Source organism: Amblyomma maculatum, chromosome 7, assembly GCF_055883805.1.
Source record: "Amblyomma maculatum isolate TAMU_Amacu chromosome 7, ASM5588380v1, whole genome shotgun sequence".
NCBI lineage: Eukaryota > Metazoa > Arthropoda > Arachnida > Ixodida > Ixodidae > Amblyomma > Amblyomma maculatum.
Window position 1 is genome coordinate 107,551,227 of NC_139350.1, and position 25,207 is coordinate 107,576,433.

Genomic DNA, 25,207 nt, shown 5'->3' on the forward strand with positions numbered 1-25,207 from the left:
GCTAATGCCCAATCCAATGATATAATTGCGATGTTAAACAGCAAGGGTACTAAAACTGACCCCTGTGCACGCGGTAAGTTCCGAACCGCTGGATCTCTGAAAATGGTTATTCCTGCTCATTTATGTTTGCTATAAATGGCCGACAAAGCTGTTTTCACTGCTACCGTCGAATCGGCTACTTTGTACAGGCTGCGGGCGTGATGAGATTGCAGAATGCGGGTTTATTATTATTATCTTTCGCAAGCGTTCTTGAAGATTCATGAACGTCGTCGGAATGTGAAGCGTGATGTGACTATATACAGCCTGCAACGCTTCTTGCGCAATAGAAAAGGCGCACATGGTTTGAGATGAGCTGAAAAATACCGGGGAAATGCTGCCTCACGTACCGCCACGTCTAAATTTGCTCATTTACTAGATAAAAGTTATCCAGCGCAGGTCATCATGAATGCGCCGACGCACGCAAGGCCGTATTTTAACACCTTTCATTCGAGTACTTGTTCTCTGTGTGGCATACAGATGCGTCATGCGGCTAAGTTGGTAGTACGAGTACATTCACTTCCGCAAAAAAAAAAAAAAAAACTTCCTTTTTTTTTTTGCTTTCCGTGTCGGCTAATTTCTTTTTTTTTTTTTTTGTCTGTACAAGTTTTTGTTCAAAAAGGCGTGTAAGATATACGACAATGTGGTCTTTTCAGCTAGATTTCACTGCATTGCGGACTTTTATGTTCGCAGTAGTACCTATAGTTAAAGATGTACTATTTATTTCTTCTAGTTCAAGACAGTTTATATACCGCCGATCGCAGGCATTCGGTGCCTTATGCGAGAGAGAGAGAAATAACTTTTATTCGCACCCGTCAAGAATGACGGGAAAGAAGGCTTTAGCCTACACCCCTCATCATTCCCCTAATCGTCAGTTGGAATCCCTTGGGACTCGGCGGCGGCCAGGGTGAGACCGATGACTTTGCGTTGTTCGTCTGCTTCGTGATTGAGTAAAAAGGTCTCCCAAGATTCTACATTTCTATTAGGATCATTATAAAATGGGCAGGTCCAGACCATGTGGACTAGATCTGCCATGCTGTATCAGTGATTACAGCTAGGATTAAAGACTTCCGGATGCCATCTACTGTACAATTGAGGGTTTGGAACCACCCCGGTTTGCAATTTCCAACACATGATTTCTTCTTTTCTGCTGAGCAGCTGTTTATCCGCTACTGGATAGGCATTACGATGGAGCTTGTAATGAGAAATTATCTCATTGAACGTTCTAAATTCGTCTCCAGAAGGGTTCCTCGCGTGGAGGCGGCGATCGTCCGGAAAGTGAGCCCTGGGGCGATCGCGCGCGCCTTCTCGTTCCCCTCAAAGCCCTGATGAGCCGGGGACCAGATCATGTGCGATTTGCTCGCCACGTGCGCTTCTTTCAGAATTTTGGCGGGTGCAGCAGAGATTCTGCCCATATCGTAATTTCTAATGGCTGCCTTACAGTCACTAACTATCACTCTTGTACCTTTTTTGTGTTTCTGCTATAGCAATTGCAACTTCGGCCTCAGTTGAACGTGCGTTTTTAACGATGCAGCACGAGGTCTCCACGAACCACTACCGCTGTGTGAGCTGCCTTGCTATCGTATTCTGCAGCGTCCGTGTAGAGCACATCGGATTTACCTCCAAATCTGACTTGTAGGGCCACAGCCCTATCTTCGCGTCTATCTTCCATTCTTAGACGCATACAACTAAATACACTGCTTACTCCTGCCCGATCTTTTCTATATAGAATCATACATTCCCCTGCATGCCCAAATTGCCCAGAACACTATGCAAACTTGGAGCATTGCATCTTTTCACGCCCTGTCGCCCTCCAATCTCCTCACTTTCCACACCCTCCTCCCCCAACGTGGCGGGCTTGGTTAGCCTCTGACCAGCTGCAAGATCAGTTGGCCTTGGTGACCCTGGCCCAGGACATTCTTAACGCTTAATGCAATGCGTTAAATAAAGTTGTTTCCTCCTCCTCCATGTTCTTTGGCACTCCACGGTTGCAGCGTCCTCGCTAGCGACCCGCGGAGGGACGAAGGGACAAGGACAACACATGGTTAATACTCGAATGATATTGCACTTGCAAATAATACAGAGCATGCCGGCTAGCTATACATCAACAAGGTTTTCAGACTACGTAAGAAGGAATTTTGGCTCACCGGCAGGGAAATGGGGGCGCGACTTCGGCGGCGGACATTTGCACGCGCCGAGAATATGGCGGCCGGGATCTCCCGTGCGCGCCGCATTCTTCGGACAAAGCCATACCACGGCGTTTGCCGCGGGAGGCGGCGAGAGCGTGCGGTATTTACCGGTCGCTTCGCCGTTGGGAACCAGAAGACGAGCGGTCGTGCACGACGGGTCCTCCCGTGTGCGCTGCGTACTCCGTGCCCGCTATCCCCCGGCATTTGCCGGGAGAGGCAGCGGGAGACGACCGCTCTCGTTGCCGGATGGATCCAGAAGCTCTCTCTCTCGTCTTCTCGCTGAAACCCGCGTAGACGTCTTGGTGGCGCACCCATCGCTAGTCTCTCTTCCCCAAGGGGAGAGGTATTTACCTCGTCTCCCGGCCGGCGCTGCCACGGCGCTCGTTGGGGTGGTGGTGATCGGCCGCGTCAAAGGGGGAGGCAACTGGTTTTCAACAACGTCAACCGTACCACAGAACCACCGCTGGCGTTTGAATGGTTCGCACTGCTGCTCCTTTTGGACGAATATTTGCACGAGTAGCAAATGTTAGTACAAACCTTCGATTCGTATTCGGTCCGGTTCCTGTCTGCATTGTTCACATTCTATTCTCCTAGGAAAAAGTTTTCTCATAATTATACTATGTACACAAGCGTGAGTGTGATCAGCACTTCGTTCTGCAGCTGCCTTCGACAGCATCACGCAGTTTCTTTCGCACCCATTAAGCTTATTTCTATGTATGCGACGTTCAGCAACGTGACGCAGCCGCACGCTGTTAGAAGTGGAGGGGGTCGAGCCGCTTCACGATCCCACCGCTGCCATCAGTTGTTAGCTATCGGCTGCCGGTGCCGCTCGAACCATCTTGGGCCAAGACGACAACCAACCCAGCTAGGACAGAAATGCCGCTGAGTGAAGAGGTTTGAATGAACTAGATTTATTTACGTAATTATAACTTCTATGGAGGTGATTAACTCATCCGGTAGCTTTCGTGCCCGAGTTTTGTAGGACTCCTGTTCCCTAAAGTCCCTAGAAGGGGGCGGACCAGCCGATGGGGCAGTCACTTCAACACTTCATTCTACGTACACGTCATGCCATGGTTGTGCCTGGTGGACTTGCTGATGGGGTCATGAAAGCCGCAGCTATCGGAGTGGGAGCTCCCGCGACAGCTTCGCTGTGAACATCAAGGTGGTCGCAGCTGCGCGCGCGATAGGTATCGGGCCCGAACAAACGTCTTGTTTCTGTGGAATTCTCGGCTTGCCGACGCCGTTGCATCATAAAACCTTTGCAGCGATCGGGAAAAAAGTTCAAGCTGCGGCTGAAAATGTGACCGCCAAATAGCGGAAGCCCGAGCGCACCGCCGCAACATCGTGAAGAGTCTGACGGACTCCATTCGCGAGGACTGGGAGGGGCCTAACAACATACCTGTGTTTGAGACACATTTTTGTATTTTGTGAATAAATGTCATGTGCTTGTGTCATGTTTTTTTAAGAATACAATCGTTTCAAACTTTCAGATGCGTTTTTTTCCATTTGCAGTTTTCAGTATTTTTGGCATTTAGCAGAAAGCAGGCTACGGGACGACCGCTGTTTCACTTTCTTCTGCTTTCCTTTCGATAGGCATTGACATCACAAGCTTTTCCGCTCGGTCTAGCCTGTAGACTCGAAGGCGTATACTTGGTCATCTTACATCATTAACGTCTCGTGGGATCTGCTGATCATCAAATGTCAAAACCTTGCCTCTTGGAAGCCATTTCTTGCTCAGGAGCTTAGGACGAATGACGTTCCAGCTCGGTGAGTCGGCCCGACGTGGCACACCACTCAAGGTACGAGCGATCCACAGATTTCCTGCTGTCGTAAGCCCACAAGAAACTCTCAGGCAGCCATTGAAGTGACAGGCTTGTCACCACGACTGCGAGGCTAGCGCTAGAGGCGTCCGCATAAAGGAGGGGGGGGGGGGGGGGGAGTGAGAAGGGCGGCCGCCCTCTTCAATCATGTCCGGGGAAGGGGGGGGGGGGGAATCCAAGTCGGCTACCTGTGCCATCATTGCTTAAAGTACAGGGTTATGCCTGGCTGTGCAGGTCTTTTGACGGCACTGGCGGCCGAGGAACTGTGATGTTGCGTTCCAAGAACTGCTTACTTACCGCATATACCCCCGGAAAGCTGGGGACCAAAGCCAAGCCGTTGTCAGAAACGCACCATTTTCATTTCTGCATCTATTGCGAAGGTGGTTTTCTTTTAGAGCACATAGCTGGCACCATCATTCGAATACATTCGAATACACCAAATACACTTGAACGCACGCACAAATAAATGAATTAGAATAATCTAGCGTTTCTGCTCTCACTTATAGAAGCAAGTCACGTTAATGCATGGTGTGACAAGTGGCAGGATGTCGATGACATACTATGGAATCTGCTGGTTAAACATGGCTGAGAGATTCTTGCAGTTTTACCCACCCGCGTTACACGCAAAGGAGTACAAGTGTCTTGCTGTAGTGTCGACGTGTGCGTCCTTCTGTTGCCCAGGTGCGCCCAGTGTCATTCAAAGGTGGCTGATTTCAAAATCGACTTTTCTAAACCCACGGGGAAGAAAAGCTGAAGCGATTTAGAACGTCTTGAGTTTCATCAAGAATGTTTCGCATATTTTCAGCGCTGCATTAGGGTGGGGGCTAAGGAGGCTGCAGCCCAGGGTTTCGTGTTCGAGATTAGGAGGAGGGGGGCCCATTTGCTCTAACCTGCTTCATATATGAAACTACAAATAACGAAACTTCGAACAACATCCATGAAGAGAAAGACCAGAGCAAGGAGGCGAAGCCCCGCCTAACCTAACTTTGCTTAGCTGTTGGGAGACACTGGGAGGCCTCTTTCAGGTGAGGTGATCTGCACTTAAGAATTTGGGGAGCGTTTTTAATGGTTTCCTATCATTTCCTCTGTCTTGTGATGAGGGACAACATCGAAAAAGAAATATGCAACTGAAGCAATAAATGAGGTAAGAAAGAAAATCATTTTCCATCATTCCACCATCACTACCGCCATACATCTCTCAAATTGTTCCACCACTTCTTTTCTCCCGCTTTAGGAGAGGATAATAGGCCGTGCCAGAGTCTCGTGCCCTTATTTCTTACCTCCGCGTCTGGTTGTTAATGGCTACACTTGTGTTCTATGTGCTGCAAAACTAACGCATCATCTGTCACTAACAGTGATCACTTTTTTTTAAAAAGTTTCGTGTAATTAGAGTGAAACGGAGTATATTGCAGAAGTGTAGTGTGGAAGTGAGGAAGGGCCGAAAGAAGCTTGGGAGGGGGGGAGGGGGGGGTTACACGCGCTTTTAGCCCGGATCCCCTATTTTCCTTAATCCGGCCCTGCACATTTTAAATGAGTGCGCTCTACACCTTTTGCAATGCCGCCTGTGCAAACTCCCTAGAGTTGCTCGCGTGGTCGGCCCTTGATGCTGAGTGACGATTTGGAAGACAAAAAACCCCAAACACGCCCTCCGAGTCTGGCGAGCGCCTATCGTCGAGGCCATCTTGTTAGCGATGACGTCATTTCGCGTCGGAGGGCAGCGCCAAGTGTTTCGCGCCTCGGGAGTATCGCACTCTCCGATGACCTCAGCGACGGCCCACGCTGAGTGACAGCCGGGGAACCAGTTTTCGCCGACCGGTCCCGTCGGAAGAGTCAGGGCCGCCAGTCGCCCAGCCACCATGCAGCGGACACCGCCGATCGCGGCGGCGGCTGCGCTTCTGGCGGTGAGTGTCTGCCCTTGTTCGATGCCATTTTAGTGCCGCCGCCGCTAATGCACGCGTCACTACTGCTCTGCCGTCACATTTTGAAAACGATATTTCGGTCGTTGGCTCAGAGACCGCATTTTCGCCATGGAGTAAGACCTTACTATATATTTTCGCGCTTATTTCTTCTGCCAGCATCAAGCAAACTGCGACAAGACAAATGACTACAGTAATGCGCATAAAGACCAGAAGCGCTTCTTGTCTGATGCTGCCGTCGGTTGTCTTGCCACTAGCTTTGCACCGCTCTCTACTTCGTACTGCGTCTTGTCAGCTTCACCCATACTCGTGATTAGGATAGCTTGTGTGGAACTGCAGCTGTGAAAACGTTTCTCACCTTGAACGCTCCATCTGCACCCAGTCGAGGCCGCAGACGGAGCATTACCCTTCATGTTGAGTCTGAGGTGCAGTGACGCTTGCCGGGAAACGTGTTAATGCTGTCAGGCAGTTCAGCCAGTGGAACCAAAGCGGCAGTTACCTCTGCGCAAGGTGCCGAAAATTCTACAGACTTGAGGTTTCTAGTGTTACACTATTGGCGACGGGCCCCTCCAGCTGGCAGAGGAATTTCTAAAATGGAGAAGTGTCCCTGTCAACTGTGGACGTAAACAGCTTCAAACAAAACACTGCAAGAAACAAGTGACAATCACTATGTCAGTAGGACACTAAATTAAGTACAGTACAGCTTGTTCACCAAGTTTCGAACTAGTAACACGGGCTAAATGATAATGGTGAATAGTTAAAAAGCATGTCTTCCTGCATGAATAAAGTTTTGGCGCTATGTATTCTACCTATTGCAGGCCGAACATTCCCAAGAGATTTAACGGTGAACTTCTAGTTGAAGAACACCATTACTGCGCGGCATATTTTGCGTGAAAAAGCTAGCTAGCTCATACAAAGCTACTGCAACATCCTTTGATGCTTTGGTCATTATATTAATATTTTTAATGCCAGTTTGAACATAAATCAACATTAAAGTAAGGACACATAACACAAGCGTTGTGTGTCAATTCCTGAGGTTAGAATAATCGAAAGGGTTAGTTCAGCTTACACAACGTTTGCGCAACGTTATTCAAATCGGTGGCGCTGCCACTCAGAGGAAAGTTCCCGGCGGCTGTGTATCACGATGCAGTAATCTCTCTCGACCTGCCGTCGTGGGAGATTGAGGGCGGCTGCTTTGCCTCGCCCACCTCGCAGCCTGGCGCCGTCGGCCTCTGGCGGTTTCCCAAGGGCCTACGCTTTTGGCGAGCGAGCAGGTCACCGATACGGGTGAGCTTCTGGTGTCGTCAACAGACGCCCTGGATCTTGCACGGCTGTGTAGACGGAGTAAGGAAGGCGTCGGGTACGATATCGAAACTAGGAAGGAGCAGATGGCCGACTTCATGTGACACCTTTCAATACCATCATTTGATAAAAAATGCTGACTGGAGATTCTATTGTGTGCTCCTCGCAAAACTGATTCCCAATTCAGCTAGTACTCTCAAAATCTTGCACAGGAATGCGGACAGGTTCAAATGAAAACGGCACGCGTTTTCAGAAAAATGGCCTTGAAAATTGTGCGATTTATTCCGCACTAATATGTTTTACTCCTTCGCGTTAACATTATGTCATGGTGCTTAGTAAGAAAGCATTACGACCGCTTATCCCAGGGTGCGACGAGTGACCGGCGGTTTCGGGAATTTTAGCATGTCCTGAAAACACGGGCTCTTTTTACAGACACAGCAAAGAGGCGCAAGCATTCGCTGAGCGGACTGGCAGCTAATGTGGCTGCGGCTGCTATAATTGCTAACTAAGCACGGCAGAGCTTTCAGGCTAACTTTTGCTGGTACCTAAATAGAACAAATAAAACATTGAATACAGACGTAACTTAAGTTTGTCTTGCCAACAAATGCAGCGTTTTCTGAAGGCAAACCAGAATTTCGCGTAGTTGTCTCCAGAACGCAGTAAGCTCAGAAAGCTGGTGATAGGTTCTTATAACAGACTTACAAATCTTGAGCAGTACTCGAGGAACCTCAACAGTGAGCTAGAAGGTATTAAAACGAATGTCTTCCAGCTGTGTTGAAGGAGACATCATCCAAGAATCGAATGGTGATGAGGGCATAGACCTTTGCAGCCGTGTTTTCAAGAAAGGTAACGGCTGTCCTAATGTTGCTGTCAATTTACCACACGTGAAATGCGTAACATTAATTGTATTTAAAAGACACGCAGGAAGCGAGTTTATCATTCAGAAAGTTGGATCCACATTTGAGTATCTGGTTTAGGTCAATGAACTATTATGAGTGGTTCTCAAGGAACTGCTTGGCAAGACTGTAGCTCGGAATAACAAGAAAAGAGTGTAAATTCGCCTGCCCAACAGACGGCAAAATTCTTGCTGAAAAATGGATACATCGCGTGTGCTTCGTGTAACTTGTGCCAGCGATTTAAGAGTAAGAGTGCAAGACCACTTTTGATTGTAAAGTTATTCTCGGCCGTTTATAACGCTATATGACGTTTTAGACTCTGTTGGACAAAGCCGCGGATATGCAAAACTCCGCAAGTGCGCTTTTCCACATAACGACGTTGCCCAAGACGAGATGGCTGACCATGAGTTTCTAGCTGAAACAAAGCAAGGAGGGCGAGTCTTTTGCTTGACCCTTAATACCTAGGTTTAATACGTACATTCAATCCACAACCTCATACCTGTGCTGTAGCCCTCACAGTTCAGGACTCTGCCCTCTGGTCTTGAGCAACATCGTTGTGTGGAAAAGCGCACTTGCCAAATGTTGCATTTCCCCTCGGAGGACGATTTGTAAGCTTTATTTTCGTTGTTAGCCGGTTGTTTTGATGTCGTCTTGCTTTGTGAAACTTGGTACCAATATGAACTTATGAAGATCAACTTTTTAGGTTTTCTGAGCATGACAGCCGTCATCTATACTGTCTCTTTAATAAACATGATGGTGTGCTGCTCATAATAAGAATTATGTCTTATCAACAGATGTAACGAAAGGAGCGCATTAATCACTCCTAATTTTAAAATTTTGGTGGTCGTTTCCCACGCAAACAGTTTCACCCGGCACCACCCACCAAGTGCCAGTATATTCAAATTTCATTTTTGGATGGATTTAGAATGGGGTGATTACAGCCTTGTTCTGAGGGACGATATTATTATTATTACTATTATTATTATTATTATTATTATTATTATTATTATTATTATTATTATTATTATTATTATTATTATTATTATTATTATTATTATTATTATTATTATTTATACATAACACACCCAACAAAATCTCCAATACTTGAAGCTAACACCTTTAACACCATCATTAACATGCCAGTTTGAATTCATGACGACTCTAAAATTTTCGTTATTTTTATAACTTCTGCGGATAAACGTAATCCTGACGCAACTGCCGTCAACACCAGTGACCACTTTCCAGTATTTCTCATGACTCACCAAACATCAATCCAGAAATCATAAAGGCGATGCATGAAGGGACATATGGATCGTTCAACCATTCACTCTGGAAGAGTTTCGCATTGAAGTATCACAATTAGGTGGGGACACGTCTACGATCGCACCCTGGCACTACCCACGACACTGTTAGTCATTGTTTAAATTAGCTTATAAGGGAATAATTTACCGTAAAATAGTAAACGATGTTATGCGTAAATCGTGGATAAAAAAAACCATTTCCTATATAGAGGGGAACTGCGGTAATTTTTCAGTCTTTTCGAGTTAATGCCTTTTTTTTTTGTATCGCGTTTTCATGGTTCGAGTAGTTCGAGCACGTTTGAGCACGTTTGCGCATGCGCCACGAAGATCAGTACAGGCAGACTATACGAATTCCTTGCTCTACCAGGCCGGGTCTGTCAACAAGACCGTCGATATGGGTGATGCCATTGGTTTCTTACATAAGAAACTGTGGATGATGCAGACGGCGCGTGAGACGAACCGAAGAACCACCGAATCCCAGTAATGCTTGCAAAAGCATGCGACTTCCGCCACAATTTTTGTCATGCAGCTCGGATTAATATGCTGCGAGGGCCTCTCCTGAGCTTTCCTTCCTCCATGACTGGCGCAGATCCCTCGGAGGTCCATGGAACTCAGCTATGCACTTTTGTCAACATGTCTGAAAGAGCAGAAAACATCTTGCCAAAGACCAGTGACTCTTCAGAAAGCGATTCATTGAAACGATTTTCGACCGTTGTGCGAGGCGAACTGTTCAATTCGAAGTAAGCCATGTCCTCCTCGTGTATTTCTTTTTTCTCTTTTGACGGCTATCGAAACAGAAGTGATGCTCCCACGTACAGCTCTTAGTACTGTTCTCAAGTTGTTCATCGCGCAGCTGCACTTCTCGGCGAGATCAAAGGGTGTAGCTTTTTTCCAAACGCAAGGTAGAGAGACAACACCAACGTGAAACAGCATGAATTTAATACTGCTAAACATAGCGCGGATAAAACGAACCTGGATTTCAATGTCTTGAAACAAGAGATTCGCATCTCGCTTTTTAATGCGAAAGCACTTCTTCGTGGTGTAAATAAGAAAAACAGGGGGTATGTCTGAATCTTCGACCTTTGACCATTAATTGAGGATGCCTCCAGCAGGTGGCATATGACAGGGCACAGATTGGTCGTCAGGCTTGAGTGACGTCGCCCGTCTTAAACGCGTGCTTGCCAAGCGCGCTGAGGCTGTCGTCTTCGTCGAGACGACGATGGCATGCCATAACCTCATCATTGTTAACATGAATTATGCACTTGACGGTGATGCTTTAGTGACGCCAGCACCACGGTGGACCTCCGACAGCATAGCGTTTGCCTCTTGCCTCACCTGCTTCAACCGCGGTTGCGCGGTTGCCGCGGAGATGAACACTCGTACCCAGCCTTTATTTTTACCGCAAGGAGGAACTGTTGGCTTTCTTTTTGAAGGAGATCCTGTTCCCCTCACTACGCTTTCCTGTGCTCCTCCGCCATCTGATGCTCTACCTCAGCGACCTTCCTCGGCACTCGCGGCAACCATTAGCACTGATCTAACTTCTGAAGAGTCGGCGGCATTGCTCGCAGTCCTTTTGAAACACAAGTACTCTTTTGATGTGCGTACGTCAAATTTAGACCAAACATGTGTCACCTCCCACCGCATAGAGGCTGAGGGATCAACCATTGTTCGTCGCCGCCCACATGGCGTTTCCTCACCACTGCGGAACGCAAAATCATTGAGGACCAAGTTTGTGACATGCTCGCGCGATACATCATCCGGCCATCGAGCAGCCCCTGGTCCTCTCCTGTTGTTCTCGTCAGGAAAAAAGATGGTTCTGTGCGGCTTTGCGTGGATTACCGGGCCCTTAATAAGATAACCTGCAAAGATGTTTACCCGCTACCACGCATCGACGACGCAATGAACTGCCTTCAGGGAGCAGAGTATTTCTCAAGTCTCGACTTGCGCTCGGGATATTGGCAAATTCCCATGCATGAATCCGACAAGGACAAGACTGCATTTGCTTCTCCCGATGGTCTTTATGAATTTAATGTAATGCCTTTCGGTTTATGTAGTGCTCCAGCCACCTTCGAGCGCATGATCGACACAGTGCTTCGAGGAATGAAATTGAAGACGGGCTTGTGTTATCTAGACGATATTATCATCTTTTCGTCGGACTTCGCCCAGCACTTGCACCGTCTCACAGAAGTTCTCACATGTCTGGCACGAGCCGGTCTCCAGCTCAACAAAAAAAAAAAAAATTATGCCACTTCGCCAGCAAAACCATCAGTCCTGGGCCATGTCGTTAGCAAGGCGGGCATACAGCCCGATCCCGACAAAATTGCAGCTGTAAATAATTTTCCACAGCCCAAATGCCAGAAAGAACTGTGCAGCTTCCTCGGGTTGGCGCCGTACTTCCGACGTTTCATCCGAAAATTTGCTTCTATTGCGGCTCCTCTACACAACCTCCTGAAGTCTGACGCGCTTTTCTTATGGTCCAGTGAATGTGAACAGGCCTTCCAATCCCTCAAGCAAGTACTAACTTCAACTCCTGTGCTTCGACATTTTGATGAAACAGCTCCCACCATTCTTCGTACTGACGCCAGTGGACAAGGCATCGGTGTCATTCTTTTGCAACGCAACGCTGCGGCCGAAGAGCAGGTTGTGGCATACGCTAGCCGTTCTCTAACAGCAGCTGAGCGTAACTACAGCATTACGGAACAAGAATGCCTTGCCGTTGTCCAAAAATTTCGACCCTATTTGTATGGCCGCCACTTCACAATCGTCACAGACCATCATGCGCTCTGTTGGCTGTCGTCGTTAAAGAACTTATCAGGTTGGTTCGGCCGCTGGGTGCTACGTTTACAAGAGTATACCTTTACCATCACGTACAAATCCGGCAGAAAACACCTCGATGCTGACGTCCTGTCTCATTGCGCGCTGTCTTCTACTCCAACCAACTCCCATGCGGTCACTACACTCTGCCCCTCACGTCAGCCTTCCGGTGATCGTCTAGATGTTGCACCCATCGAGGCCTCTCCTCTGGACCTAAGCAGTAACTCCCCGCATTGCAGCTGGCTGATCCAGCACAATTATCACTCGCCTCCGCGGTCATTTACCAGCACCCAACAGTCAGTCGCCTGCGTCGTCAGCTTCGCCTTTTCCGAATTCAACACGGAACGCTTTCATCATCAGCCTGATTATACCCACTGCAGGGCGAAGGCCTCTCCCATATTTCTCCACTTAACCCGGTCCTGTGCTAGCTGCATCCACTTCTTGACCCCTGCGAACTTCTTAATCTCATCCGCCCTTTACCGCTTTAACGCTTTACCGCTTTGTATACCACACGATTGGTCACCGGTGGGTTCCCGTTGTTCCTCGCTCTCTCCATCATCGAGTTTTGGAGGCTTACCATGACGAGGCCACTTCCGGTCATTTAGGACACCACAAGACGTACGACCGCATAAAAAGCCGCTACTTTTGGCCCGGGCTTGTCACCAAATACATATTATCATGTGCGCCTTGCCAACATCGTAAGCGGTCAACATCTCTTCCTGCCGGCCCTATGTAACCTCTTCATTGCCCATCCGTGCCTTTCGATTCTGTCGCCATTGACTTATTCGGACCCCTACCTCTCACGGAAGCCGATCATCGATGGGTTGTAACCGCCATTGACCATCTGACGCGCTACGCGAAAACAGCCCCTCTTTGCTCCGGTACCGCTTCTGAAGTTGCCGAGCTTTTCCTGCGAGCGATCGTCTTGCGTCATGGTGCGCCCGTATCTTGATTAGCGACCGTGGGAAGACATTTCTTTCCCAAGTCCTGGCGGAAGCACTCCACGCTGCCAACACCGTCCACAAGACATCATCTATAGTTATCATCCTCAGACCAACGGCCTCATCGAACGCTTTCAACGCACTTTGTCTGACATGACATCCATGTACGTCAGTCCTGACCATAAGAACTGGGACACCATTTTGCCTTTCGTTACCTATGCCTATAATTCCGCCGTTCACCGCACCACTGGCTACAGCCCATTCTTCTTAGTTTATGGCCGTCAACCGACAACTCTATTCGACACCACCTTCTTCTCTGCTCCTGCCTCGCCATATGCATCGTTGGGCAGTTTTATACACGTATGGCATTTTACCGGCAAATTGCTCGCCCCAACACTGAAGCCACCCAGCAAGAACGGAAGCACAGCTATGACCAGCACCACCGCACTGCCTCCTTCTCAACCGGTGATGAAGTGCTACACTGGACGCCGATCCGCACGCCTGGATTATGCGAGAAGTTCCTTCATCGCTATATCGCTCTTTGCACCGTGCTCCAGCAAACATCTCCCGTGAACTACCGCGTTGTCCCATCGCATACCACCGCCGATCGGCGTCGGCGCTCAGAAGTTCATGTTTCGCGCATGAAGACACACCCGCCGACCCGCATCCATCTAAACAGCGACCAGGGTGGCCGCTTCCTTGCCTGGGGGACTTGTGTGAGCGCGGTGCCAGAACGTTCACCTCTTTCACCTGTACATACGCAGCATCGTCATCATTCACCGGTGTTCGCAAGATTACGCGCAGCGTTCCAGACTGTGGCTGAAATAAAGACGTTTGTTCGAGCGGCGGCTCACAATATTAGATATGTTGAAGAATCTTATCAGCATGTTTGCCTGTAGATACAATGGATAACTATATACATTGGTATGTACAAAGATATCAAGAAATAATTTTCGTGGTATGGTGGTAGTGCGCATTTACTTCGTTGTACCACTTGTATAAATCCCGATAGATTTATCTTATGCCTCGTTCACTTAAGTTGAACTCTGAGGCTCTATTGCGCGCTGTTGTACGAAGTATATATGCTTGAACATTAAAATTTGTCAATCCAACATGCATGTGTTACGTATAAACTATGTGATACATACAGAAATGTTCATGAGTCATTCGCGAACCCCGCGCTCTGATTCTTCTTGAATTTAGAGGCGATCAGTTTGATGCAAGCGTTTCCTTATATCCGAGTTTTTCGCTATATCCAAAACCTTCCTCCCCTTCCGCCTCTTCCCTGCCAGATGAAAGGGGAGATTTTCTCTCTCTATCTTGCCACCTGTCGCAGACGTCAGTGTAAAAAGTGTGTTACTGCCACTCGCTCAGTATTATCGCTTCGGATAGCTTGACTAGGGAAAATTGAACGACTGGGGAGGATATTATGGAGAGCCTCACGAGAGTGCTCTATGATATCCACGTGGACATTAAGAAACGGCTGATTCTATCGCCCGTTGTTTCCTGGAGTACGTCAAATGGTCTTGCACCTCGTCACATTAGAATTCAACATTATAACTGTTTAGTTTTCGCTCACGTAATAGTGCGGGCAGTACGAGGAAAACGTTATCACGCTTAATCATTTATGCGTTGAAATTGCTCCCAGAAAATTTGGTGTTTAATATACTATATAGTTAATATACTATATATAGTATATTAAACACCACATTTTCTGGGAGCAATTAGGGCCAGTAATTTGCGGTATAGTTCTATATTCGTCTATATAGCCGTCTCGATTCTGTCGCTACTATCAGAGGCACCCAAAAGAGTTCTATATGCAAAAAAGTTTCCGGCTGTCGCCATGTGTAGAGGAGGCATTTCTCAAGGCATTTCTATGAGTGTTTGAAGTCCCTGTCCAAACTGTCCGCTTCCCCATATCGTCTAAAAGATCTCTTGCCCTAGGGAATCGCTTGGCGCCCCTGCTCCCCTGAGAGGAGCAAGCAGCACCAGCCTCTTCGCGTTGCGAATATGACGTAAACCGCCGCAGATGCAACACGGTGAAAACAGTGGGGGTACGATGCCAGTGTTTTTATGCATCCACGCTGTAATCCGAGCAAAGCTCGTGCACATTCATTCACTTCTCAGTGCGTAAAGGCTAAAGCCATGGTAATATTCATCAGCGTACCGGTGCGGACAAACGTAAACGGAGCATGCTATTTTCTTCTAAAATTTTTCGCGCGTTGAATAATTGAAACTGGCGCGATCGCGTCAGTGCCCTTTCACTTGGACAAATGTTTTTTTTTTGTTTTTTTTTTTTTATCTCTAGTGCAGGAGACGTGATTTTAGTTTAAGGGAAAAGCGTGTTCCGTTTACTTATGTCCGCACCTGTATACATTGCCTCTGCAGTCATATATATATATATATATATATATATATATATATATATATATATATATATATATATATATATATATATATATATATATATATGGGCTGCGTCGTGCCTGCGTTGTCGATATTCAACGACTGGGCCCTTTCAGAACCGCCACATGCTGTTCGCTGTCGCTCGGGCAGAAATCACGGCAGGAGAGCGCGAGGCAGATGATCCTCGAAGCACGGCCTTGAACACAAAGGTCGCTGAAGGGAGCTGTCTGCTACTGAATCATTGCGGCCCTCTTTGGCGGAGCTAGACCGGAGTGGGATGCGTGAAAGCATAGGGTAATCACGAAAGAAAGTGAGAGGATGGCGTTCGCTGTCTTGGAAGCCATTTTCCAGTTGAGGGAGCGCCCATTAATCATCGGATAAAGAGCTCTTCTCTCGCACGCCGTGTTCAAGTTCGTGCTTCGCGCACTACCATGAGAGCTTGCGTTCAGCCCTTTGACAAGTGTGAAGAGCCCAACTTCTGGGCTGCATTGCGTGGCTAGCTGCGCACCGCCGGCGCTCTTGAAGGTGAAGCTCTCTCTCGTCGATGAACTGAATTTTCTTTGAAAGTCAAAGTGTCCTATCTATGTGGCAATGCTTTTGGCAAATACTGCACATTACACGTACACCGGATTGTCTTGCTTCGCTAGGGCCGGTGCCGCTTCAAAGAAACGCATCGCACTACTTCCAATAAAGCTTCCTTAAAATCATTCGATAATACTTCGCCCAAAATATGCACGCATTTTACCGCCGCAAGATTAAAGGCTTCGTTCTCCAGAAAATCCGGCGTCGGCTTTGTGAGCGCAAAATCGCGCCCATGCTCTCTTGCAGCCATAGAGTTTCTTACGCTTACCTAGAGGGAAAGCTGTGCTGCCGTCTATGGGCGTTTACATGGAGTTTCCAGACGGCCAGTTCAGCCACCATGGGCGCTCAAACCATCATGGGCCGGAGAGCTACTGAGTGCAGAACTACAACTTTTGGCCAAAACTAATGCAAAGATAAACGTTGTTCTACCGTAAATAATGTCCTAACATTGAATATTGTGACTACAAATTGCAAAAAGAGAGAGAAATAGCATGTCAGTGTGATATTTATCCAATATAAGCGATGGCTCTTTCTCCTATTGGCTTAGTTTTGAGCAGCACAAATACCAATATTTCGCACTTATTAGGCAAAATTTGAAATAAAAAAACGTTACAAAAATATTTATGGTTGTGCAATCACTGAAAGAGGTTTTTAGAGCATTTCGGGAAACAAAAACCATTTATTGGTGACGTCTGCTTTTGCGCCTTCGCTACTATCGCTACTATGACTTTCATGGTCTATGTACGCGCCTTCAGATGATGATGATGACAAAAAAGAAACATCGCAGTAACGCCACTCCACGTACCCGAGAAAAACCGACTGTCCCGCAACAAGTAGCACACCGGCCTATGATTCTTAGCGCGCCCATGGTGGCTGAAGTGCAGCGCCCTCAGCTTTCCCTCTAGTTAGTGTAAGGAACTCTATTCTTGCAGGTGGTAGCAGGCGATGGCAGGCACTGATTGGTCGGCGGGTTGCGTGACGTCACGAGACCACGTGACATGGCCGAGTTGCCAGGTGTTGCCAACTCGTGCTTCTGGTGGGAGACGCAGGCACATTTGTGTGCCAATAGTTAAGGTGGGGATTTGTACATCTGCAGTCGTGTGATCTCTCCCATAGTGGGGCATCTTGCGACTGTATGCCAATGAGTATAATCACGTGAACGAGCATTCGCAAGTGCAGCCGGAAAACGAAATTCATTGTATACACTGTCGCATCATACCTTTAAAGGCGGCCACATTTGTTTTTCGTATCCGAGTACTGACCGAGGATGTTAAAATACGCTTCAGGCATACTCGCTCGATAAGTGCTAAGTGAAATTTGTTTTGGCTTGCGTAGGGTGGCACTGGCCTCTTCCAATATATACTGATACGGTTGCGGGAGAGTTATGTGCCAACCTTTGAAGGCTAACGTGGCCCGTTCTGGCTCTGAACGCAGCTGATGGCGTCCACAGCGGTGTGCAATCCTGGTGGGAGGGAGATCCTGCGAGGCCCTACGAGGCCGGTGATCAAGAACCACTTTACCACAGACAGGACAAGAGGTACGAGTGACTTGCTCCTCATTCCTTCTCTCTCTCTCTCCTTCTTTGCATGTTCTCCTTGCAATATTCATAAACAGTACATAGAAGCAGATATGCTCTGATATTAATATATATAGTCTGACACTATACCCATCGCCTGCAATTGATATTTTCTCGCCAGTTTAAACTGATGCTTGCGAGTTTTTCATTTCTCCTATATGTAGCCGTAAGGTACGCTGCCTGTATGCCAGGAGAGTACATGCACGACGCTGGCCACCAACCTGTCTCTCCCGTGTTTCGCACTATGCGCTTTCGGCCGTGCCCAAGTATAGCTTTTGCTGGTGAGGACACACTGGAAGCAGGAACTGTATATAATGCGAAACAAGATGTAGCTGTGCATGGAAAAGTGTTATACGTACGGTACGCTTAACATTTCGCTTTTCTCGTGTCTGCTCATTTTTGGTTTGATATAGTTTATGGGCTTTAGCGTGCGATCGCAATAGATACCGTTAGTGGACGGCTTCAGATATTTCGACCATGCGCTTCTTCAGCGTCCGCCGATATCGCACAGGACACAGAAGCCTTGATTGCGTTTCGCCACTGCGAGATCGAACCCGCGTCCTCAGGACCATGTAGTGGAGCGACCTAAGCACAGAGCCGCTGCAGGCGGGGCGCTCGTTTTTAAAGCGAAAGCTGTACTGGTCTAGCAGGAGCAAAGCTCATCGGCGGAGTCGTCGCCGCAGTCCTTCGCACGAGCAGCGCGCAGAACTGGCGGCGCTCGGTTCTTCTTCTGCTGCTGCTGCTACTTCGCTTCCTTTTTTTTCTACTTCGCACATCTGCTGCTGCTTCTCCTTCCTCACACACCCGGCACACTTTATTCGTAATGGTACATATCTCCACATGCATACAAAATTGCCTGACACAATGCGGCACAGCCTTCCAGTCCACTGCAATGTACCCTTCCTCAACACCTCCACCGTTGGCTATCAGGCTCGCCACCTGGGACACAGCTACAGTGGTGTACCCAATGCCGTTTGACGTGGCTCCACACACCATTCGGCGCAACACTGAAACACGTCTCAATCAAAATGGAAGCTTATGAAATACGGCCCCTCATCGTACAGGTCGACCTAACATTTTAGCAAAAATGTCGTACTCTTTCGTTTTTTTTTCTGTACGTTTAACATTTAGGAGATGTCAGTTTTGCACGCCTGTATAACTTAAAAAAAAAAGGTTAGAGCACTACGGAGCTCTGAACAATTGTAGGTGTTATATATAACGTATCGGGGCTACCTGAGCAGCTGCTGGCTTCAGCAGCCACAAGGTCCTAGGGGCTATTCTGAACGTGCTAATATAGCAGTAACAGTTTAAAATTTTCACCTGTGTAGTTTGAGCGACCCGTGTGGCGCTCAACCGTTTCGGAAGAAAAACAGCGCTTCAGATAACAGAGCATTGGCGGCATTTCCCGATGCACATCGGTCGAGATGCTGGCGCCAACTGATGGATGAGAGTCGAACCCCTTCAGTGGCTACGGCATTGTGCTGCTGAACCTACGGAGGAGAAATGCAAGAGGTGCCTCCCGAGTCTAGCTGTGAACTCTCTATAACGACGCCGTCATCTTGAAGATCAGTCACGCCTTTCTTTTCGGGTCTAATCACTTTAATCACATGCACAACTTTTGCGGCTCAGAGAGTGTTTCTCACGACAGACACCGGCCGACGCAAGTTCCGCCGTATCTGGGAATGATGACCGTGTGGAGACGGCCATCCCGTATATCTATAGTCGCCTCTTTGCTGTATAGGGTGTCACGTATTTCCCACTTGAGAAACGCGGGTTATTTCACCGCTTCTTTCTCTCGCAGTGGTGCTGACGTGCGAGCCGGAGCGGTTCCTGGTGCGCATCAACTTCACGCAGCCCTTCCGCGGCGTGGTGCACGCGGGCGACAAGCGAGACAACTGCCGGATCCGGGGAGACGGCTCGCGCCGCTACACGCTGCCTGTGCCGCTCAACGACTGCAGCACGACGCACAACGTCAGTGGTATTCTACTGCCAATCTGTAAACAGGCACAGTTCAGTTCAGTCGTGTCCGACTCTTCGTGATCCTATGGACCAAATCACGCCACGCTTTCCGGTCTCTCACTACCTTCCTAACATCACATAACCTCATCTGCAGTGCCTCGAGGATGCCATCTAACCATCGCGTTCGCTGCCTACCCCTTCCCGGTGACCACCCAACCTTTCCCGACATCAAATCTTTCTCCAGCGACTCCTCTCTTCTCACCAGATGACCAAAGTAGCTGAGCTTTAACTTTAGAATTTGACCCTCCAATGAGCAGTCAGGGTCTATGGTCGACAATATCGACTGATTTGATCTTCTGGCCGTCCAAGGAACTCTCAAGAGTCTCCGCCAGCACCACAACTCAAACGCGTCAATTCTTCGGCGGTCAGCCTTCTTAATTGTCCGTAAATCACTAATGCGGTGATGACGCCGAGAGCCATAGCAAAACACGAAAAAGACGTTTACGTTATGTCGCCTAACGTGCTAAAATGAGCTGAGCTGCATATACGTATGTATGCGCTTAGCGATTTGCAGGTTCGTTTGACATTTTCTGACACCACTTAGCCGGAATAGAGGCTAACACAGTCGTGTATCAAACAGCGCTTCGTCTCTTGTGCGTGTCTGTTCGCGCTACTCGATACTTGAAGTTCAACCGAGTAGCCCGCCTAAAATGTTTTACGCCATCGTACTTTTCCTCCACCGCGAGGAATGCGGTTGAGTGTCGTCAGTTGGGTTACGCGTCAATACCGGAAGAAGATAACGCCGTCCCCAACGCTTTGCTCCTCCTCTGCGTTCCCTTTACTACCCCTCAGGAAATGAAACCCGGACGGCATGAAATGGCGTATCTCTCCTTACTTTCCGTCCTTTAGGGCTATTCACGAAACGTTCGCTCATTGAAGAAATCGCTGCACATCGCCCACAGCACCACAGTTCGTGCACAGAGATGACATTGAACATTGCCCTGACACAATTGTTGGCGTTCCTGTTCTCCAAATGGCACGACCAGACATTCTGCTTGCAGCAGTGATGAGCTGCTAGCCGAGAAAACGAACCATTTTTTAAACGTTAACGCAAGCGCTACAGTATGGCGGCGGTGATCCGCATACGCCGCGCGCCCAGAGGTGCTGCAAAAAGATGAAAACGAAAGGGGGGAGGGGGACGGGGGTGCTTGGTGAAAACGAAAATACGATGGCAATTTTCGTTTTACTGGTAAGCTGTGGCAACGTGAATTCTTTTTTTTTTTTTTTTTTGTCCGATCATGGATCAGTCGGCTGCACCATCCTCGTGGGCCATGCATGACTGGGCCATGTTTCGGCCTTGTCGTTCGGACGTCATGAAATGTACTTGCAAAAAATTATACCGAAGGAAGCATGACCAGAAGATTGCTATGGCACCACAGGCAGTTTCTTGTGGGCCGACGATAGTAATTCGTAAGGAAATACTTTCAATGATAAAAAAAAAAACTGAGTTAATTGTTGCATGATCGAGAAGGAGTGGGTGCGTGTTTCATGTCCTGCTCCGAATAAAAGGAAATCAGTGATTGAGACAATTTACTCGACACCATTGAATACTGCAGATTGCCTGATATCGGATGGATGCGTCTACAGTGAGAGCCGTCGGCCTCGCTTGTCCCGCCGACGCTTTCTGTCTTCTTTGCAGGATGCGGCAGGCAGTTTCACCAACAGCCTGACGATCCGGTTCCATCCGTCCCTGGAGCTGGAAGGGGACGAGATCAAGACTCTAGTCTGCAAGTTCACTACGGGGGATGTGAACCTGGGATGAGGGCGCGCAAGTGCTCTTGGACTTGTCTTCCTCCGGCCAGTCACTGAACGGTGCCCAGTTGGGGTGCGCGCGCTTTTTCAGACGAAGAGAACTGTGATTCTCCCAAAGCTTTATTGCTTCGCCCTTTCGATATGCATTTGCACGCACATGATTCGGTAGGGGTTTCCCCAGCATCTGAAACTAGATGTAGGGGGAAGGGGGGTCTAAACATATTGGGGAAGGGGGTAATGATGGTACAGGAGAAGCGGTAGTCATTTTTGATAGTCACCAGTGTAAAAATATCGTTACCAATAACGATAGTTTCTTTAAAAAATCGAGCGGTGTGTAGAGAAATGACTGCGGCAAAAAGAAGCTGGCCGGACACGCAACCAGAAGCGGCACTCAGCGCTCGTACCCACGCACGGCGCCGTGTTGGCAGTACGCATCGCCTGAAGGACGGGTTCGGCTCCGCAGGCGCAAGTTTCTCTGTTGGCCCAGCCGCATGCCACGGGCGTCCGGGGCAACCAACTAGGCCTCCTCCCGCGTGCAATCCTGATCTCCTCCCTTCAAGCAACCTGTCGGCCCTTGAAGCCCGCAGGCATGTTTTTTCAGATCGTGCGTGCCAAAAGAGTGCAAATAAACGACTCCGACGCAGTGAAATACTCGGTGTACGTTTCGTCTTCTTCGAAACTTTCTGGGGAAACCTAAGGGTGCCAAAACATTGATCTAATGATTTTCACGATAAGCGGAGTGATATGAAAGCCGGTGTTACGAAAATACGCTCGCCTTAAGCATGGAACATTGCAATCTATTATCGTTATTATCAATTATGGCAAGGCGCATGCTCTCTTTGCTCCCTGACTTTTTTCCAGTGCGCAATGTGCAACAAGCATCCGCCAGGACCGTCACAAATGCGCAACGTTACGAGTGGGTTATGGTGACGAGGTTCGGGATAAGCAGCTGCGTTCGCTTAGTAAGATTAAAATAAAAGCTTGTTCTTCTCGTGGCCTGGAGTGGTGATAGTGGTTTATTATTAAATAATAAAAAAAAAGGAAAAGGGCGTTGCCGGCGCGGCAACTGCTATCTAAAAATCTGAAGTACCTGAGCGGCAGCCGGCGGAAAAGAAAAGGCGATAGGGAGGGAATCGCGAGGGGGAATACAGAGGGGAGTGATAGGAAGAAAGGATCCTTTCTTTGTACATTATCTACAAAATACAAAAAGGACAACGAGTAAAGCCTGGTTCACACTGGCGACTCGCGGAGGTCGGGCGACACGATTCGTCACGGAGGGGGCGACCCGAACGAGTCGCCATCGACCCGTTTGAGGGAGTCGCTCGCTGACCGATTTCTTACGACGCGACTTGAAGTCGCAAAGCTACTGAGCCAATCCGCAGCACTTCTGCCTCCTTCCAAGGCGGGAAAATTCAAGAGTGCATGCGCGCGTGTGCACGATCGTCTTACTGCGCCCGCAGTTGTTGGGCAGACATGTTAAGGAGCACTGCGAGAGTGAAGCGTACTAATTCACGTTTGTACTCGTATGGTCATGTGCTTGACGCTCGGGCATGAGGCGATTTCGTGATCTGCTATTTCGCGAGAACGCTAACAATAGCGCACACACCACCGCCGTTTCCGTCTTCGTCGAACTATAGCGCGTTGGCGCTCGAAACAGTCCTAAACATGGGAATAACCATAAGATCCAGTTCTTCGCTGATAATTTCACATATTCATAACCGAAATGAGTCCGAATTGATCTACCCCGAGCGCGGTAGCAGAAGCCGTAAAAAGCGCGAAAGCCGGGCCTTCGTTCAAATCTCGTTCGGAGAAGGGTTTGTCGTGAAGCGAGTTGCATTCCGGTGTGAACACTCCGTGGTCCGTCGTCGACTATTAGAGAGTTTTAGCTTACCGTGATCCGCGATCCGCTACGTGGGATCCGCCACCGCGCGTTCCACTGCGCATGCCCAGACCCCCCTTGACGCCGACAGATGGCGCCACATACTGGATGTCGCACACAGACCTGCCGCGTCGGAACGAATCAGCTTGACCGCCCCGCCCACGCGCGGTAGAGAGCCACGGTGGCGGATCGCGGATCACGGTAAGCTAAATCTCTCTACTAGAGAGATTTAGCTAAAACTCTCTATTAGAGAGTTTTAGCCTACCGTGATCCGCGATCCGCTACTGGGATCCGCCACCGCGCGTTCCACTGCGCATGCCCAAACCCCCTCGACGCGGATAGATGGCGCCACATACTGGATGTCCGCACATGGACCTGCCGCGTCGGGACCAATGAGCTTGTTCGCCCCGCCCACGCACGGTAGAAGGTCACCGTGGCAGATCGCGGATCACGGTAAGCTAAAACTCTCTATTGTCGCCGGTCTCCCCCTCCGTGACGAATCGAGCCGCGCGACCTCCGCGAGTCGCCAGTGTGAACCAGCCTCGCTCGAGCGCAAGTGTCCGAGCACTGTCCACAAATGCCTGCGCGCGAGCGGCCACTGTAATTGATTACAATATATATATATATATATATATATATATATATATATATATATATATATATATATATATATATATATATATATATATATAGGCACATTGGTGTATATACATAGCCGCGCGCACGTAGCGTCCTGTCGCAGACAGATCGCGCGCGCGACACAATCGGGTCACGCACGCACTACCTGGCGAAGAGCAAGCGGGACTTCAAGCCCGCCTGCTCGATGAATGCACAGAAGCAGCATGTGCTCCAATCTCCCCACTGCACCGCAATCACCACACACGTCGCTCGACGACGCGCACTTGGACCATCATTGCACGCTGAAGGCGCGACAATGAGCGCGCGCCGACAACAGAGATGCGCTCTCCTCGCGCGATGCGTGCGTCCGGGTGTTGCTGACGGAGGTGATCAGATCACCGCGCGCACGTCCTCCAGAGCGAGAAGTTCGTCGCTTTGAGGAAGCTGATGTGCGGCGGTGGCGAGCTCGTCAGCTTGCTCATTGCCGTGTATGCCTCAGTGGCCGCGCGGTGTTGTGCCCGGCCAAAGCCGCCCAGAAATTCAGCCGGACGCTAAACTTCTCCGGCGAACGCCTCCTTCACAAAATCCGGGTACTTCTCTGCAAAGCACCGATGCACTGGAGGCGAGCCGTGCCAAGGGGAGAGAAGCGACGTGTTTGAACGTATGAGCTGAGCATCCAAACAGCTCGGCGCCGTGGTCCTGGCGGTGGACCCCTTCTCGCCCCGCGGAATATTTGAAGCAAGAGCGCAGCAAGCTCTCCCATTGGCCCTGCGAAAGTGCTGCCGTCGGATTGGACCATATTTGAGCGTCAACGGTTTCTCGGTTTACGGAGACTCAAGTGCTTCCGTTCAGGACTCCGAGTTTGAGTTCGTCACTAGCGTACATCGGGAGCAGTTCGCCCCCCGAGAGAGCGGACGCGGCGGAATCTCCCCAGCCGTAGCTGCGCGATGATAGTCGCATATGGCTATTTTAGCTTTCGGCCCCAGAGCCGAACTCGTTGTATAAATGCCTGTAAATAGTGTATAAAGCTTTTTCTTCATCTCACCAGCACGGACTCGGATTCATCGCTACCGCCCAGGGAGCTGACAGCCCTTGTTCACGAAACGGGTGACGGGCGCTACGCAACCAACTCTTTGACACAACCCTGTTGACGGTGGGAT

The 25,207-nt window shown here is 49.0% G+C and overlaps 1 protein-coding gene and 1 pseudogene across 2 annotated transcripts; one reads left to right on the forward strand and one right to left on the reverse strand.

Annotated features, from left to right (window-relative positions):
• Positions 1-900: 900 nt before the first annotated feature.
• LOC146184292 (uncharacterized) lies at positions 901-1,708 on the reverse strand (annotated as a pseudogene).
• Positions 1,709-5,812: 4,104 nt separating this feature from the next.
• LOC146184293 (uncharacterized) lies at positions 5,813-22,190 on the forward strand. Of its 2 annotated transcripts, XM_084608798.1 has the most exons (5): positions 5,813-5,946; positions 7,112-7,248; positions 17,638-17,740; positions 19,581-19,750; positions 21,438-22,190. In XM_084608798.1, the coding sequence occupies exons 3-5, from the start codon at positions 17,641-17,643 to the stop codon at positions 21,558-21,560; spliced, it is 393 nt and encodes a 130-aa protein (XP_084464924.1). In that variant the 5' UTR covers positions 5,813-5,946; positions 7,112-7,248; positions 17,638-17,640; the 3' UTR covers positions 21,561-22,190. The 2 variants fall into 2 exon arrangements, with proteins under 2 accessions (XP_084464924.1, XP_084464923.1); XM_084608797.1 differs by lacking the exon at positions 7,112-7,248.
• Positions 22,191-25,207: the final 3,017 nt, after the last annotated feature.